This window comes from Drosophila erecta, unplaced genomic scaffold (genome assembly GCF_003286155.1).
Source record: "Drosophila erecta strain 14021-0224.00,06,07 unplaced genomic scaffold, DereRS2 tig00000000-arrow-pilon, whole genome shotgun sequence".
Taxonomy (NCBI): domain Eukaryota; kingdom Metazoa; phylum Arthropoda; class Insecta; order Diptera; family Drosophilidae; genus Drosophila; species Drosophila erecta.
The window spans coordinates 23,476,153-23,495,516 of NW_020825194.1; the positions used below are offsets into that span (position 1 = coordinate 23,476,153).

The window sequence follows — 19,364 nt, forward strand, 5'->3', positions numbered from 1 at the left end:
CTGTGTGATAGGGATTGAATTAATCCAGATTCAGGTCAGCACCCAGAGTAGCTATTTTGGCAACTTTGCGGCTGCGGTCACAGCTTGAAGTTTTCGTCCCTGGACCCCTGAGACCCCAAAGGCCATTTCCTGGCGCTATCGTTCAGCGTCAATCTGTTGTGGTCGTCCTGCTCATCCTCATCCTGCTATTCAGGCAGCTCCTCCTCCGTGCAGTTCCTTCCTCTTCCCTGCCCCTCTGGCTCTTCTGTCGCCACCTGCGCTAAATGACACGAATTAGTGGATGAGTCGGGTGACCCCTTCCTTGACCCTCCTGCACTCGCATTGCACCACTTTCATTACATTGCTGCATCCTCGTCCTGGCCATTTCGCCTAGGTTATTTATTACACCTGTCGTTTGTTGTTTTGCTTTTGTTGTTCGCTTTTCCCTGGCCAGTAGCTTTTTTGCCAGTTGCATTGCAGGGGGATCCTCCTGGCCGACAAAACTAAAATTCGGCACAAACATAATTTCCAGTTTGTCGACTGACATTTCCGTACGTGTGTGTGGGTGCATCTGTGAGCCAGTGCATCGGTATGCGTACCTGCAGCGGTGTGGCATAATGCAGATAAATCTACGCGCCTCTACCACCTCTTTATTTTCCACGTGGGAATCGCCACGATGCACTGCAGCATTCACTTTCGGGTTCAGTTAATAAATGTGAAAAATCCATAAGTTGAATATGCAATTTGTAATTAGAAAGTGGAAGAACTTCCTTGAAAATTATTTAATTTGAATTTGATATTTCATTTGTATTTGAAATAATATCTTGATAGTGGAGCATAGTTGGCATAATTTCTTTCAGTGTGCTGTTATTTTGTTCTGGCCTCGTTTTCGCCGGTCTCGTGTGTTTTGTTTTAGTTGGCCCATTCGCTTTTTGTTTTCGTTAGCACCGCACCGGCTACTGTAATTGATTGTTGTGTAAATTCCGTTGTTGTTGCCGCAGTTGTCCTAAATGGCAATTGCTTTGAGCCAACTGGCGAGGAGAGAGTTTTCCGAGGGCAGGGATAGGGGCAGATCTATAGAATGATGTTGCATGGAGAGGAGCCAGGAGATTTGGCAACGTTGCATGGCAGATAACGTTTTAATTCGGCCATGTGCCAGGGCATTAAAAGTTTGCCAACTGGGGATTGAACAAGTCGGGAAATTTGAAAGTTTGGCCCAAACTGATGAGAACTAACGAAAGCCTTTGGTCTGAAATAGTAAATATATTGCTACAAAGAGTGTACCCTACAAACTAAAATTTCTTTAGTTAATGTAGGATAATAAGCAAATCACTTTCACTATAAAAAAGTATTAAATTAATCTTGGATAATTGAATATAAATATATACAGATTTCCTCATTGCGCGCTGCTCCCGCTTATTCTCCGAGTTTTTTTTTTAACTCGCAGAAGACATTTAATAATACCCGCACTGACTAATTTGCGATAATATTTATCAGGACGAGGGCCCAAAATGGTTTCAATTCTTTGCACAAAATTGCCTTCTAAATCGAGGCGAGGGTTCAAAAACCAGCCGAGAACAAAAAGCGCAGCGCAGATAAACAAGATGGAAAAATAAATATAAAAACCATCTTAGAATGCCAGACAACGGACAACAATTTAAACAAAATCAAACAGACTTTTTTTGGGGCGTAGATATAATAAAACAAAAGCGAGCATGAACAATGCCCGACAAATGGACATACTTAGATTTGGATTGGGACATGGACTTGGAAATATGCAAAGCGATTTTCCAGTCGATCCAGTCCTCTACCCCACTCTGCTCCACTCAGCTTCACTCAGCTCCACTCCAATGCGATCCGATCCCCGATCCCGGGCAGCAAAATAAGCCAAATCAAGTGGAGAGTGGGGTCCGAATGTGGATGCCTGCCTGTACGTTAGCAATCAGCAGCAAAAAGCATAAAAAAACAGCAAAAAGCCAAAAAGCAGCAACAAAGCAAGCAAACGGCAGCAACACCGCATACAAAATACAAAAGCGGCCTAACACAGCAAAAATGTGTTTTTTGTCAAGGGTGAATGACCCAGAATCAAAATCCACAAAGTCGTCGACGTCGTCGTCGTCGTCGTCGTCGCTGCTGCCTGGCTGGCTGCTCCTGCCCCTCGATTCCGCCTCGAATCACCACTCTCCTCTGCCCGCAATCCTCGCGTGAATCTGAATCCGAGTCCTCATGCAGCCAAATCGGTGGAGTCTTCGTGCGTTTGGCTCGTTTCATTTTTCGTCATCCTCGAAACACGCCGCACCTCTCGCTTTCTGCATCATTTTGTTTTGTATTCGCAGTGGTCGCTATATGGGCACCCCCTGCATCCACCTCTACGCCCCTGGCTGTTATGATTGCCGTTGCCAGACGATAACCCAAACCAAACCGAAAATGAAAAATACAAAAAAAGTGAAAAGTACAAAAAAATATATAGCTAAAAGCAATGAATTTGAACATTTTTGCAGCATTGCACACGCGACTCTCGCGCGTTCCCTCAGCCAGACAGTCTGAGAGATACAAATGCGGCCCACTCGCAGATACTGATACAGATACAGATACAAATACAGATGCAGATACATTTGCAGATACAAAGTGTAAAGAACCTCGCTCTCTGCATGTTCCATGGCCCCAAGTGCTATCGGGCAAACCGAGAATCGCTAATTGCCGGCGTATTTGCGTAGATAAACGTTAAGTACTCATGGAACCGAGCTCCCAATCTTTTCAATATCCTTACCAAACACTCTGCAGAACTCTTATGATCTCAATTTGTAAGGTTCCTTGCTAAGTTTTCAGTAGAGTTGGACTTTTTTGGTCTAGGTTAGAATTTCCTTTCCTTTTGATCTTTCTTTCTTTGGATCGTAATTCCAATTAATATATTTAGTGTATATATAACCTTTTATTTAAACGCATAATTCTGCATTACAATAGTGTCACAGTAATAAATGGACGGAAAAATTCACATTTTACGACATTTTCAGATATCCTTTGTTCAAGTGTACGACCCCGAACAAAGCGGCAATTAAAGTTGACCCAAGACGTTGTCGACAAGAACCAAAAGCCCGCTTGTTCGCCTCGTCCTGTCACCTAATTTCCGTTTTAGAAAACATGTCCTCAGCCCCGGCCAAGAGGCACTTGAGGGAGCCCTTCCCTGACCCCCTTCCTAACCCCTTCCCTATCCCCTCCCCATGCCAATCAAGTCTGGCTGTCCTGCGAGCACTACAACTAGTTCTGCCAGCCGTCCTCGTCCTCAGAGGACGACGACAGCAAAGGCAGTAAGAGCAGCAGCAAATAATTTTGTAATTCAATTGTTGTCCTTCTGCGCATATGGCGTGTGTGCCGACTGAGTCCTGCGGCAGGTTCTGCCGACTAGCTGCGAGGCAAGTGGCCTAGCCAGACCAGACCAGACCAGACCAGACCAGAACAGAACAGACCTGACGGCTGTTGGTTCTTTGACTTGTCCTGCTCCCGTTTCGAAGACCTACGACAATAGCAAAAGTTGCCAAGCATAACCGGAAAAGGAATGGCCGACAAGCACCGACGACCTCGGCCCGTTCCTTCAGTTGCTGTTGAAGACTCAGCAAATTGCAGGTCCTGGTGTCCTGGCTCTATCCTGTTCTATCTAGTGTGCTTCCTGTGCCACAGTTGGCAAACAGTTTTCACGTACCTGCCGCAGAGGACTAAGTGGCAACATTTTCCTAGCCTGCATGGCTACAAAATAAGACACCCATTTATTAGGATCTAGAATCTGGTTTATTTAATTCTCACAACTTGCATTTTTCTCCTATTCTCGCAGCAAATTTTTTATGAGCACAGTAAACCGCGATATTATATACATTAGCCGAATCGAAGTCTATCCGTAAATGGTATTTTGTTTGGTATAAACTGCTTAAAACCGACTATTAGAATGACCTAATAAATGTTCATTGGAAAGATTAGTCTCCCAACTGCATGCTAAAGCATTCGATTTCTGCACGCTACCTCACCTGTTTTGCTGATAGCATATCTCCTCCTCTCTCAGGGTTCTATACTGTAGTGTTCTCTATTGCTTTCAAATTTTAGTTTAGTATGTAATAAATTCCCCGACTTTTTTCAGTGCACTTGCCAGTGCACAAAACTTTTGCGTTGGGCACAAACTTGTGTCGCTGTACTATTTGGATGTGTTTGGATCTGAAAGACAAGACTTTTAATTAGGGCTTCGTACAAACTACTTGAAAAGCACCGATGATCATTATCCAACTTGAGGTGTCGGTTGCAGATGCACTGCTTGCCCAGCTGAAAGCATTTTCCCACCGGCATCCGAAGTCGAGATGGCCGAAAGGAGCTTTTCCCATGACTACTCATCGCTTATCCGCCCCGTAATTTATGCGTATTAATTTCATCTCGAGCCTATCCGGCTTCCTGTCCCTGCGATGGCACAATGCAATTTGCTTCGCTCCCTTCTGAGCCTCGTTATGCGTTTTGAGTCGGCCATCGTTCGATGTCCTCTTTCCGTTGTCCTGCGGACCGGTCAATGCATTCCACCGGGCATCGTATTGACCGCCACAAAAGATACGGCGTGGATACAGAAAAACAAAAAATAATAAAGGATTCCCTCGCTCGCGTTATACCGCGAGGACAATAGGATTGCAGAATGCATCGCAGGAACCGCACAATCCCTGCGCTATTATTCGCATTATAATGCCATTTCGATATGTACGTGTACGTAAATAAACAACGAAAAATATAAAAAAAAGAAAGTGGAAGCCTCGGCCATGGCAATCGCTTGTGCTCTAATTGCCGGCAAGGACCTGCCTGGATCCGACTGCCTGGCATCCTGCTAGGCTGGACATGCAATTGCATTGCAGTCGCTGCTCCTGCTTCTGGCATTGTTCCAGGCCCGCTTAAGGGTTGAGTTTCAAGTTCTGCACTCGTCGGGGTTATCGCACGATTACAAAAGATTTCCTTCTCTATGGTCAGCTTCAGATCCTGAATCGGATTTGGATGCAGATTGAGGCTCGGGTTCGAGTACAGCAATGCGAAAGGGCGAAACTTACAGCGGAAGTCGAGCGCTCATTTCAGCACCATCTTCCTCTTCATCAGCTGCTCCAGGATTGGGATGGCAGGGCGGTCGGATTGCGATTTATCTAGGAGATACTCGTACTTTATGCAGCAGCTGCTGCGGAGATAGGGGGATATTAATCACTGGGCTGCCTCATAGTTTGGTATAGTTTGACCTCTGTGTTCTGCGTGTGAAATATAAGTCGTTCATCTGCCACATCCTGCCACATTTTTCTGACCTTTCCTTTTGTGCTTTTTTGGTTGCATGCACAAGGAGAAAAATAAGCAGAAAGTGGTCGGAAACCTTGTTTTTTTAGCTGAATATACTAAAAAGTTATCCGCTGGCTTGCCTTCCGAGCATTTCTTGTCTGTAATAAAAGCTTTTAAAATATTACCTTATAAATAATTTAAATTCAATTGGGAAAGCGACCAAACCAGGGGTAACCATGCAGTAGTGTGCTGAGATTGAATAAATACCACTACTTATTGAACTCACATTTTGTTTTTGTTCCGTATGCGTGTGCTTGACCTTCTGGGCTGTCGTTGACCCCGCTGCGGTGTGAGCCCAACTGCATCGCGCCCATGCGGGAAGGGATGCGGGGAGCGGAACGGGCAGCGGTCTCGTACATAATGTACAGCCAAGTCCTGCGGCACTTATAGGAGCAGCAGCTTGTGCCGCCAGTCGCGTTTCCATCCCGCCTTTGTTTTAACTCGCAAATTTCTACTCGTGCACTTGAAACATAGAATGCACTCAACCCCACACACTGCACTCTGCACACTACACACTACACGGCACACTCGCATGCACTCGAAAATACTCACTCGGCCGTACTGACCTATTCCTCTGAAAACGCTGGTTGGCCTGTCTGCTTCCAAATGCCTCAAGTAGGGGCCCAGAGTAGAAGGTAACATAACATAGCGATTTTCGAGACCAAGCCAAGCGTGAACGTTTAAAGTTCCCATTGTTTTTGTCCAGGGATTAAATGTGGGCGGCATGCAGGGGGCGGATACGGAAATTTAGTGGGAAGGATAATGAATAGGTTGCCTAGGAATTCGCTCTCCGATACGCCTACTCGTACTTTTAGCTGGCCCTTTGCGGTAAAAAGATCCAACAATCGGGAACTTTTCAGACTTGAGGTGCATACGAATTAAACTGTTGAAATATTTTTATTCATTGATTGTTATTAGGCCTAATTAATTAATATTTGGCGTGAGGACCAATACTTCCAGATGTGTGGTGTGTCACTCGCTTTGAATAGACCATCACAGCAGATTTTTAGAGCGTTTCGTCACTACGTTTACTGCCACCCACGGTGATATATTTTCGCTGTCTACCCTCATCTACTTTCGAATGTCCTTTTTTTAAGTAATGTGATTAAATATTTATTTATGGACCGATTTAAGATACAGAAATATACAAGCAGATAATTGGCCCATTAATTTGCAACACAGTCTTATCTGAAAATGAAACCCAGTGCAGTTTATGCAAATATGATCTCTCTATCGAGATTAGTGACACTTGATTGCATTGCGTTATGGCCACAAGCTCTGCAATCTCTTAAAAAATGTTTTAACACCTCGTTGAGCTTACAGGGGCTTGCGATTGGGAATGCTTGGGGTCCTGCATCCTGAAAATCGATATTTGGACAGAAGGTTAAAGATGGAGCAAGGCAGTAGCAGGGGCAAAACAAACCTGGCTGCCAACACCTTGGAGCAGACGGACGACATTTGTGGACGGGGTATTGAATGTAATTAAAAGGAGTTGGATTACACGCGTTGGTGGTTGCGGGCGGGGCCTAGGGGGGCTGGAGGACCCCTCTCAAACGGAGCCGGTTGCATGCATGCAGAAACCAAACGACAAACCAGGAAAAAATGGGGAATGCCAAGAGGGGAGGCTTCTTCTTTTCACTTAACACACAAGTAAAGCTCAAGCTCTGGCTCCCGCTCCGCTCCTGCTCCCGCTCCACTGGATCCCTTCTGACTGAGCGACTCTTCAAAATGCACTTTAAATGGCAGTTTCCGGTCACACACACACACATACGTGTGTGCTCCTATAGAGAGAAACAATGCAAAAACGCCAAGGAGTCGCGCTGTGCCAGGAGCAGCAATGCACCGCTTGGTACATACTGTACTCCACCCCTCGACGTCGCTGTCATGTCCGCCGTCATCGTCCTTTAGCCGTCATCGTTGCCGTTGTTGTTCGCATCCCTCACATCTACCTTTCCAGTCCTCTCCTGCATTCAGAATTCCTTATCCTTCGTGCTTAATGCAGTCTAAGCTTTTCATAGGCCTACCCCTTGCAGTTTTGCATTTGCAACGGCATCGTCCTTTGTGCAAGGGTTGCTGCTGCCGAGAGGACTCTCTGCATGCAGTCGGCTTTATTAATCATTCCCCGCACATTAGCATAACGAATTAATAATCATATTTCTGGTTAAAGGCGCAGTTTCTTTCCTATTTTCTTGACCGCCCGTACAGTTTCGCGACCCATATCCTGAGTCGCTCTGCGCGTCTCCCGCTCTCCATCGTGCGCAGCCCTCGAGGTTTCACGCTCCGCGTCCTTCTCAGCCCGCCGAACTTCCCGCTCTGCATCCTGGGCCGCCCTGGCTGTCTCTCTGCCCGTATCCTCGGCTGCTCGTCCAACGGCCTTTCCCAATCTCTCTGCCTCCCGTTTCACAATCGGAAAGGACATGCAGATCGGGCGCAACTGACGTCGCCAGAAATCCACACGCATTATCCTGCTGCCGGACGAATCCACGTGGTAGGTCACAACAGCGACGGTATCCTCATCCAAAGGCTGGATAAAGTCCTCGTCTGTGCCGGATTCATACAGTTCGCCAAGGTACTTTTCGATCTCCTTCGTAGAGGGGCGTTTTTCGGGGTTTATATCCAGGCAACATTGTATTAATTGCTTGATGCCCTCTGGGCAATCGGATCTCACAACATCCATTGGAAGCTTTACGCCTGAAACGTATATGTAAATTTAAATTAGTAATAATTCGACCAACGAGTACTCATTATTCATCCATAGACAGTGGAAACCAACTTGCACTATTATGGAATCTGTATCTACCTTATCAGCTTCTAGGTTACGAGATATCAACGTTTACCCGGACGGACGGACGAAAAGCCGGATAAGACTAGATCGCCTTGGCTAATGATAGTCATAATAATGTGCATATTTTAAATAAGTTAATAACAGTTACCTGAAGTGATAGCTTTCATGATTTCGAACTGGTTATTGGGGCTTTTCAAGTGACTATAGGGCAATTTACGAGTCATTAGCTCCCACAGCACTATTCCAAAGCTGTACACATCACACTTTGCCGTATACTTTAATTCCTTGATTGCCTCTGGAGCCATATACCGCAATGTTCCACGCATATCGGACTTATTATTGGACATATCCGTAGCCAGGCCAAAGTCACAAAGTTTTAGGTCTTCGCGTTGATTATGCAAAAGCATGTTTTGCGGCTTAATGTCGCGGTGAACAATAGGTCGCTCCAACGAATGCAAGTATGCTAAGGCCTAAATCAACGAAAATGTAACAGACTGTGGAGCAAACCGACCTTGCACTTTACCTTGGCGCATTGGAGTGCCCAGCGCACCGCCTGCTCCACGGTGTACTCCCACTTGTTTGTGCCGTAGAGGAACTCGTGGAGGGACCCGTCCTTTAGATACTCCATCAACAAGTAGTTCTTCTTTCCATCGCTGGCCCTGCCGAGCACCCTGATAACGTTTTCGTGGTCGATTTCCGACAAATGTGTGATTTCCCGCTCTGCATTCTTTTTAATCGTTTCTTCTAGGAAATCAAATATCTTTACTGCAATTTCCTGATCCTGAAAGGTGGCTTTGCGCACCGCTCCTCCGGATCCAGCAATTCCTGGGGATAAGTGGTCTGTGAGTCCTGAACAAGCTTCCAAGTAAAACCTACCTCACTAAGCTTCACCTCCGCAAAATCCACAAGCTTAGCCATTTTTAGCAGTACGTGCGACCGGTTTGATGCAATCTATAAACTGAACTGCGAAGATAGTTGTGTTTCTGTGCCAGTTAAGTGAGATAAAAACACCTTATCGGTATGATAAGAAACAATTCTGTCTTTCCCCGTATTCCAACTTATCAACAATACTCAGTATTATTTTTGTGACTTCTCGGCAAATAAAATTAATTGTTTATTCGACTTACCTCTATTGCAGTTTCCCACAACCTGGGTCGCGATTCATATCGCACCTTCAGCCCGGAAATGTACTCATCCTTATCAAGCCCATTGGGACCGCATGGAACTGGTGAGTGATAGTTGCATTTAAATGCGGTTTCCGAACTAGTTAATTGTAGCTATTTATTTATGGGCGCGAACTTGTGGGATGTGAACTTGTTCTGATTTTATATTTGTCTACAATACGTTTGCTGTTGTGCAAGTAGATGGTGCCGTCAGTGATTTGATGGACTCTTGAATGTCCCTTTTATGCTCTTTATATTGGCAGATCTGCCCATCTGGATCTCGCATTACACGAGTGTCTACGGTTACATAAAGCCTCTGACAGCAGTTGCTCTCCATTAGTTTGTGCCCCCGGCACCGAGTTCCTTGCACTCCTTTCGTTTTCAGCCATCATATACCCACACATTTGTTGCTGTAGGTCCAGCACCAGTACACCGCTATAAGTCCGGGTTCCACTCCCGACTTATGTAAACCACATGCCCACTTCACTTGGCAGGCTGCCTGACTCGCAGGCTTGCGGAATGGTGCAGACAAAAAAATCTGAACTGGAAATGTATGAAGTATTGGGATATTTCTTTCATGACAGTACTAGGTATATTATTAGTTCCATACTCAAGATATTTTCCTGTGTAGCAGGTTTGGCTGGATGGTAGAATGGTAGGATGCGTTTACATAATGCAAATGCAAGTATATAGCACTTGAGCATGCTCTTCGCGCCACGTTTCGCATATTTGCCGGCTGCATGTGTCCTGGTTTGGGTTTTCCGGCTGTGCCACCGATTCTGGTTAGCCCTTTGCTAAGTCAGCACCTCGCCACGTCAATTTTTGGACTGCGGAATTAATGGGTTAAGTAAATAGCCATGTAATATGTTGCAGTGCCTGTGTTTTTTTCGAGGGACCTCTGGTTATGCCAAGAAGGACTTCAATGGCAGCGCTCGGATGTCGTTGCTGCTATCCTCCGGTCTGCACTTTTTCGCCATTCAGAGCAGAGGCCTCGTTTTCGCTAACGAAGGCTCCGAGTGGTTTGTAAATTTCAAGATAGTTTTAAAATAAATATTTAAAGAACCAATGTCGACCAATTAATCGCTTTATAGCTATTTAATTTAATAAGCTTTAATAATATTTTAGTTAAATTTATTTTTCATTTGTTACTGCGGAAATTTCAGTGGACCCGCTAAATATACATATTTTGTATACTTAAATGTAGGAAAAGCAAAAAAAGGCTTATAGCAACCATCTGAATCGTGATTCATGTAGGTGGTTGCACCTTGCTGAGCGAAATGTAGGTGAAACATTTCGCATTCATTTGGCGGCGACAAAAACGCGTTCTTGCACTTTAACCGCGCTGGAAAAACCCGTAAGCACAGGCGGGCGGACTAAGAGCGCTGTTGTCGTCGCCATGTGTGCGCAGATTGCATTTCAATGGGTCCGACCCTCCTCTGCCAAGTGATTCCCCTCCAGAAATCCTTGCCTGCATCTTTGCCGGTTTCCCAGGCTGCGCCATGTGCAAGCTGCACGGCTGTTGCTGCTGCGATGTTGCTGCTGTGCAATGCATTGCTCGTTGCAAGGGTCGGCTGTTGTGGCTTTTGTTTTAGGAAAAGAGAAGTGAGAACAACTTGCCCCTTGCGATGGCAAAAGGCAAGAAAGTAGGCCAAGTTAAAATTGATTTAATGCGTTGATTGCATGGAAGTCGAGTCTCGTTGCAATTGCGATTGCAGTTGCAGCTGCAGCTGCAGTTGCAGTTGCAGTTGCTGAGATTTATGCCGCGTCAGCTGCGTCTTGTTTAACTTTCGATGGATCTTAATCTCGCCCGCGATCCGTTGGCCTGGGATCGTACTGACCCAGAAACGGCCAGGTATGGTAACACAGGGCGTATGAGTAATATGGGATTGCGAGCATTGACCCAGGACCTGTGGCCACCCACTTCGCGAGTTCGTTAAAATAATTGCCAACCCCTTTGTAGTTTGCGTGTTGCAACGACCCCACCGTTCAGCTATTTTCGCAGTTTGTTGATTTTCTCGGCGGCAACGTCAAGGAGCTTTCCTTTTGACAGCTAATTGGAAAAATGTTAGAAAATTCGGCTTCTGTTTACTCGCGCACATCAGATTGTTGCCTCGGCAATCGCCGCGGATCGAATCGAAGGGTCCTTGGCAGGATGCGGAACAAGGGCGCATTATATTTTAACACCTTCATCCAATTGCCAGCTTTTTGTTCTACTTCCTCGCATCTATCCTGTCCGCTGTCAGATGCGTTGCCCTTCTGTCCCTGCCGCGGGCTTAATTTATGGACTTTGGCCATTTGCTGGCGCATCATTATACTATATTTTTTACTTGCCGTAGCTGTTCCATGCCAAAAGTGACGACAAAACATTCCACAATATGACAAAAGCGAAAGAAAGAGAAATCCCTTTTGCAAAAGAATCAAATGCAAAAAAAAGACGCCATCGACAATTTAGATAAATTTTCCCACCAGCCATGGCCATAAAAACAAAGACCACGACCCGAGAAGATCATCGAGGGGTGCTCTAGCTCTCGCTCTCTCTCTGTTTCTCTGCAGGATTTCGGGGTGTCCAGGCCACGGGTGCGGTCATCATACTCATCCTTATTCCTCTACCCATCCCCACATCACCCAGTCCATTCATCCACAATATAATCACGCTGTGCTCGATATCGAATGATAAACTCCGAGCCAGAGTCGTATGAAGATGATAGTGTGCGGTGCTGGTTATGGTGACGGTGATGGTGGTGGTGCAGCTTGCCTCCTCCAGTTTGTGTGTGCTCAACGGCTCAGCGCATATCCTTCAGGTACAACTTACTCATATATCACAAAAGGATACTGCGCTTCTCCCGTTGTGTGCTTTTCTGCTTAGCTTTTTGTCTTGTCTGCGTGGCCAGCTCTCTGGCTATTACTTTTTATCCCCTCGATCCCCTTGATCCCCTCGATCCTGCTCGTCGTGCTCGTCCTGCTGGCCGCTCGAAGGTGACACCGTGGCACAGACAATGGCCAAAGGAGGAGACACGATGGTCAAGCGACCGCCTCTCGCAGCGCTAGAAAAAAAAAGGAAGCGGCGAGCAAAAAATTAGACGAAACGAACCAGTCGCTGGTCAAATGCAAAAAATACTTATAAAAAGAAGTACGCAAATCAAAATCAGCTCATAAAAAACGTAGTTTTATATGTGGGTCTGCATTAAAAATGCAAATGTCGCATTGAGTTTCCTTACTTCATGGCTTGGTTTCTTCTCCTTTTTTTTGGGCTCATCGTCCTTCTCTTGCGATGTCCTCGCAGCGGCTGGTCATCCACTTCCTGTCCCTGTTTCTGGGTTGGCATTTAAGATTTTGGGTAAACAACGTTTCGCAACGGTGACTAGAACCTAATTTCTTGACTTGAATATCTAATGTACTTGGAACAGAACGTGACTTATTCAAGAAAACCGATTTCCAAATATTTGAATTTGTAAAATTATTTTTTTTATTAACTACTTTGCTCAAAAAAGGTGTTGCCCCAAATATACTTTATTTTATTTAAATACTCCAGAATAGTTATCTACGAATATGTTATTTTTCTACCAAGTTCTATGGCTTTCATTGATTTAATTGATTTTCATTATTAAAAATATATCATATGATATAATATAATATAATAGTTATTTAAAAATATAATATAATTAATTGTTATAGGATATCATTGATTGTTATTTATTAAATCCTGCACCCGCACTGCAAGAGTTTCATTAATCCAGATTGATTTTGCTGCTCTTATAACCAAAAGCTATGCTCGCTAATTTCGAGAGTACAGCAGCAAAAACGTGAGCAACCAACCACCGGCGATAAAAAGCCGAGCCAGAAGGAAGCGCGAATAAGAAAATAAAAAAAGAGGAGAAACTGAACTATCAGCGCGGCTCAATAAGTTTCGGCCCCTGGACATTGTCCATCCTTTTGCGAGAGAGGTTCAGGTACATTGGAGGACGCGTCCTTAGGCGAGTGTGAGTACCTCTACCTCTACCTCTACCTCTACCTACATCCATTTGAATGCAGACAAGTCCTTGCGTCGTGATCTTCCTTTGTGCGGCGGCCAAGTGCGCTGCTGTCTGCCGCCCTCCCCCCAAAAACCGCTCGACCCTCGGCAACCCCGGCATCTCGAAGGAAATGAAATGAAAAGCATGCAGAAAAAGTTTTATTATGCGCGAGAGGGAAAAAATGCGATTTTTTATATGAAAAATATTTTGAACGTACTGCGGACTGCGGCTGCTGGCGTGGCAGGGCGTTGAAGAGGGAGCGGTACGAGGACGAGGATCAGGATGAGGATGAGGGGTCGCTATAGGGGAACAGGGGCAGACATGTATGGGGGTAGGGTCTCGAGCTTTGTGCCTTCGCCTGTGTGTTTGTGCCTCTCAGATCGCAAGAAGTGTTGGATGTCATCTTATTATTTCGAGACCATCGCAGCGACGCCGGCAGAAGAGCTCTCCGATCCGAGGCGATCCAAGCCGATCCAAGCCGTTCCGATCCGATCGCCTTGATGATGACCATGCGTCCGTGATATTCCCCTACAGCTAGCTGGCAAAGAGCCACCGCCACTACGGGGCCACTGCGTCCCCCGTCAGATGTAAGCCTCGCAAAACTGTGGGAATGAAAACAGGATCGGCACGAAAAACTGCGTTATCGCCGCGGATACGGACATTTCTTAATGTTGTTGTTTCTGATGATGCCTCCGACTTTTGATGATGCTGCTGCTGCTGCTGTTGCTGCCTCTTCCGCTTCTGATGGTCAGCTTGATCAATGTGAGGCATCAGCATCAGCATAAGCGTTATCCTTTCAGCCTCGTTGCCTACATTCGCTCCGTTTGGCTTTCGTTTTCTGCCCTGGTTGCGAAAGAATACGCTTTCGATTTTTACCCACCGAAGGCTTTCGTCGATCCCACAGACGTACTTCTGTAAATTGAACTGTTATCTACTGACGGCTCAAATTTTTCTTGTTATTAACTTTTTATTATTTGTAATGGTCCTGATATTATTTGAGATTACGACTTGATTACGACTGCAGAATCGCTCAAGATCGAAGGCTCAAAACAAAATAAGGCATTAGCGGGTTTTAGTCAAAAAAAAGTCTTGGGAAATATAATATAAATAATAACTTTATGTGATTTGGTCGTATCCTGCCCTTTTACAAATGGAAGACTAACTAGCCCCCTAGAATCTTCCAAAAGGCGCTCCATCCATCCTACAACCCATCTTATATTATTGTTTTCCCATCAGACTTTTCGTACTCCTCCAGCGCGGTCATCGCACCTGCTGACTGGTTGGCAAATTGAGTTAGCGAGTGGCGAAAATCCGAATCAGTAACTGAATCCAAGAGAGATGGGCACATAGAGCCGTGACAGATCTTATCGGGGGCATCTAGATACGCTTTACTTGTCGCTCGGCCATTGTCCGTGACTTCGAGTTAATTAAAGTTGGACGGGTGGCGGGCAGCGCAGTGATGTGGATGGATCATAAAAACGGATTGCCCGGCGGGCAGCGATGGGAGCTGAAGAATTGCAGTTAATTGAAATGTTCCTCAAACATTTCGAGCGAGCGCAAGCAGGACGGACGATGCGGTAAGGGAGACAGAGAGATGCGATAGAGATAGGAGAGCGCCTGGCGACAAAACGCATCGCTACTTTGTTGGCATCTTTGGGCATCGGAATCTCGAACTGAATCTGAATCGGAATCACTGAGGGGTCAATTCAGAGTGGCAGAAAACCCACAAAAAACCACTGAGAGAGAGCGGTGCTCTCCGGGCGACAAAGGTTTGACTACAAGCCGGCAAAAAGCTGGGTGGTTGCTAGCTGTGGCTGGGGCGAAAAACTACAAAAAGCAGGCTACGCCAAAGTGTATCTGTGTGTGTGCCGCAGAGAGAAGTTGCAATACCAATGCAGGCGCTGCCGCTGCGAATGCCAAAAACAAAACAAAAAGGAAGCGCAGACTGCGTCTGTGTTTGTAGCCGGCAATCGAATTCGCGCTCTCCGCTCTCGTTCTGTCGGTGTGTTTCGATGTGTGCGTTGTATCTGTGAACGGTTGCGACTGCGACTGCAAGCTTTTTTGTCGCCAACGACTGAGACTCTGAAAACCGGGACTCTGAGACTGACTGACTGCCCAGCCAGCCGGGTATCTGTATCTGTATCGCATCGCCACTCCACTCGCAAGTATCGCGGACGCGCAAACGACCATGCGAAAATATTGCAACCACAAATCTGGAACTTTTTACACAAACGGTTAAGGAATCTAACCATAAACAACACATCTTTCGGAATTAATAATAAAATACCCAGTCAAAAACGCAGCCATCGTTGGAAATCGCCAATTAATAGTCAAAATTCTATTCAGGATCGGAGTCCGCGTATACGACATCTTCAAAACACTTTGGATTATACCATATACTATATAGCAACTGCAATAGGACCAGCAAGCAGCCCATTTGGAAAATCAAACAATAGAATCAAATCAAATCACACATAGTTGTCAGCAGAGTAAAACTTGTTAGTGTTAAAACGTTTAAGCAAAACATTTGCCAGTTTTTGTTTAAGTTTTTCTTTATTTGCTACATTTAATAACGACGGTAAATTTTTTATAATATTCTCTACTATGGTTAAGTGTTCAAGCCAATTACGCTTTTAATTTTAACCACTAATTTTTTTAAATATAACATCGAATCGAACAAACACAGTCAAAGCGGCATAAAACTTGTACTAAATCGGGTAACACAGTATCTATGGCCACGCGTTTCAAACTCTAAAAGCGTACGCAAAATGCAGCGACATGTCTGGAAATGCATTAAAATCAAATACAAAATCTATAAATATTTAACAAGTGAAACAAACACAACCTAAAACAAAGTCAAAATAAAATCAACCAAAAAAAGAAGTAAACAGTTTTAGTATATATTTTCAAGAGAGCAAACAACTAAAAGTGCATACTTAGTGTTCAGTGACAAACTATGATCATCAAGTGAGGCGAACTAAAGACAATTTAAATTATATAATTAACCAGTTAGAGCAATCTACGTTTTGCCATCAGCGACTGCGTTCGCCCACATTCGCAATTTACCTTTCGAACGGTTTTGGACTGCACCCGATTGGATCGCCCCAATAAAAACCACAAAACGTAGTCGGCCGAGACTTTCCAAAATTCGTAATAGCTAAAGGAAATTTAATCAAAATTAGCCAAGATTGCCAGCCTGTCTGAAAGCTTTACGTAACCCCAGAGCCAGAGAAAGTGCATCCGAAGCTTTTGCAACGGCTCTGGATCGCCGATCGAGGCTTCAAAGCTCCACGCGGGGTATACGCCCCATCCGACATAAAACAGCAAGAAAAAAGCGAAAACGCAGCAGCGGAAAGAGAACTGAGAGTGCAACTGCATCGGCCGATCGACGATCGACCGACGATCGGGAAAGCCGAGCGCTCGTAACTTGTTCTCCGAGCCTTCGTGCACTTCCTGTGCCGCGCTGCTCTGTTCGACGATCTGCAGCCACAGCCCCCAGCAACAGGCGATCAGTTCGCTGGCGAATGCACCGCTGATTGCAATTACTGCAGAGCTGCATTCCTGCTCAGAAAGAGAGAGCCACGATCGGATTGGATCGGACTGGATCGGTGTTATCTACTGTACTCTCCGTCGAGCATCGCACTACACACATTGCACATTGCACATCTCGGTATCTCCACATCTCCACCACTCTCAATTCTTCGGAGCGCAACGCAACGCAACGTGTCGGAAAAGCGCGAAAGTGGCAATTAATTTGCAACAAACCAATTGTAGTCGATAAGTGCGGTCAAGTGAATCTATAACTAATCTCCAGTGAAGTTCTTGAATAGTGCAAAAACGTAACTGAAACTCAAGCAGAAAACACACATACGCATTAATTCGCATAAATATAGCTTAGCAAATTTTCGGATTAAATATCTACAGCACCCATTGGATACAACATCATCATCATTATCATCATCACCACCAGCTGCACCAGCACCCCACTCACTTGGATACACAGCGCCTGAGATACTCTCCACTCGGAAGTTGCAGCAACAATTCGCTTGAGTAAGTCGCCAACTCAGATTTAAAATCGCCAGTACAGCGCCGGGCACACCTTTTCGCTAAATAGAATAGATATGGATCTGTGATTTTTTTATATTTCGATTTCACAAAGAATTTCATTAGCCGCCGTAAAGATATAGCGTTTAGATGGGGACTCAAGGTCGCCGACTAAGACTTTATATTGAAGGGCTTTGTGTTCAGATTACCTATTCGGAATATGAATCACGAGATTCGTGCGCTTAACGCGATTCCTTTTTACATTTATATTATTTACTCTCGATTTTATACAGAAACATTTCACATTTCGATTGTTAGCGCATTTTCTAAATTTGAAATGTTCGCAAGCTTCTACAAGGAGTACAATCCATTAATCAAATAATTGTAGGGAGTTGTGTTACTTTCATAACTATTCTTACAACGTTTTCTTTGATAAATATTTTCTATTTTTTAATTATTTTATTCGCATTTTTTTTAATATTGGATTATATATCCAAAAAAAAAGTCTGGAATTCCTATCTTTCATTGCATTTCAGGGGGTGTGATTATTGGTCGAAAACATTCCCACACTCTCCTGGAATTTTACCAGCTTCTAAAGTTACCCAGCAGTTTTAGTGTTAGTCAGCGGCACCCACATATGTTTTTTGGAGCCAACTTCCCAGGGTCTCCGTTTTCATCCCAAGCTTGGGGTAACTTGAGAGACCCTCTAATGTTGTGCCGCAAAGTAAATAATTTCGGCATATTTCGATTTAAAGCCGAATGCTGAGTGGTTAAATAATTCCTCTGATTATTGCTTATTTTTCCACCGTCCGATAGAATCGTTTGCTGCTGAATTGGGATGCCGATTAGCCACTTACCTTGTTGGGGGCGGTGGGTCGGTTAGTGGGTGGTGCAGTTGTTGTTTTGGGGACCGGCAGACAGCGAAACCCACAAGTTCATGACCAAAAAGCCGGAAAGCGTGGGTGTTGGGTTCCTGTTCCACCCGACGAGAACCCCCCTGGAAAACCCTAACCCAAGCACACTACTGTCCAGCCAACTCTTAACTGCATCTGTGTGGGTGTGTTCGTATCCGTATCTGTATCCGTGCGTGTGCATCGGCATCTATAAATCGTATCTGTGTGTTTGCAAGCTGACTGGCCGGTGCAACTGTGTGCGTTTATTTTAGTTAACGATTCGACTGCCGATTTGCCCTCATGCCAAAGTTGTATAAAAATTTACAGACAGCATCTACGTTTTTTCACTCAGCCCTTGGGCATTCGTTCTTTTTGTTGTTTTCGCTCATTTAACCCCTTTGAAGGAATGTTCATCAGAGTTCTTTTTTTACATAGAAGCTTCTCATGCTCGCATTTGTGTGGCTGTGTCTGTGTGGAACGTATTGTGGAACGTCGACAGTGAATGCGAAATATACATACGTTGCACAGAAAAAAAAGGAGTCTTATGTTCATATAATCTATGGTAAGACCAAGTTCAAATGCCACCTCTACTCAACAATTTTCCTAGAGTATTGCCCCTTAATAGATTACTAATGTTCATACATCTCATATTTTATATTCAAACTATTTTATCTGATTTGAGATGACACTTAAGATCATATACATTTTTCTTTTGGTGTAGAAGAAATTGCTGTAGGCTGAAGGAAACTTGCTGAAATTCTTTTAGCCTATTTATAAGGCATTTTCACTTTTGTTTGTCTGGTTTTTGCTTTACTGTTTATAGTCTCTGGAGTTCGATGTTGAAGAAGACGGTGACTTGGTTTCCACACGCGACAAGATTCGATTCTCGCATTTTTTTCGCGATCTTTCACAGGCCAGAAAAAGAGAGCCAGAGAGAGAGAGAGGGACCAATATGTTTGTTTGTGTGCGGCACTGAGAGAGCATGTTTTTTCGCTGTTTGCTTTGTTGTGCAAATTCTGCTGCTTATCAAGCTGTGGCTCTCCCTCCGCTCTTTCTCTCGCTTGCGTTTTTTGCGAAACTTTTTGCCTGCCCTGAGATACAACGTGTCTGTGTGAGAGTGACGCTCCGTGGGCTCTCCGCTCGC

General features: G+C 44.8%; 2 protein-coding genes across 7 annotated transcripts in view; one reads left to right on the forward strand and one right to left on the reverse strand.

Moving 5' to 3' along the window:
* The window catches only part of LOC6553651 (heterogeneous nuclear ribonucleoprotein R), a 53,009-nt gene that overhangs the window by 6,515 nt on the left and 27,130 nt on the right, over window positions 1-19,364 (forward strand). For 4 of the 6 annotated variants that reach the window (XM_015154867.2, XM_026975899.1, XM_026975901.1 and 1 more), the window contains exon 2: window positions 9,246-9,335. In XM_015154867.2, coding sequence (XP_015010353.1) covers window positions 9,246-9,335 — 90 coding nt within the window. Of the gene's footprint in view, window positions 1-9,245; window positions 9,336-15,381; window positions 17,334-19,364 lie in introns of those variants that run through there. The other 2 variants (XM_026975902.1, XM_015154875.2) reach the window with 2 other exon arrangements.
* On the reverse strand, window positions 7,391-9,043 carry LOC6553652 (putative mitogen-activated protein kinase kinase kinase 7-like; the record flags this gene model as incomplete). Its single annotated transcript, XM_001979350.3, has 4 exons — window positions 7,391-8,013; window positions 8,256-8,577; window positions 8,631-8,932; window positions 8,980-9,043. Coding segments are annotated over 4 exons (1,218 nt in total), but the record flags the coding sequence as incomplete, so codon positions are not given.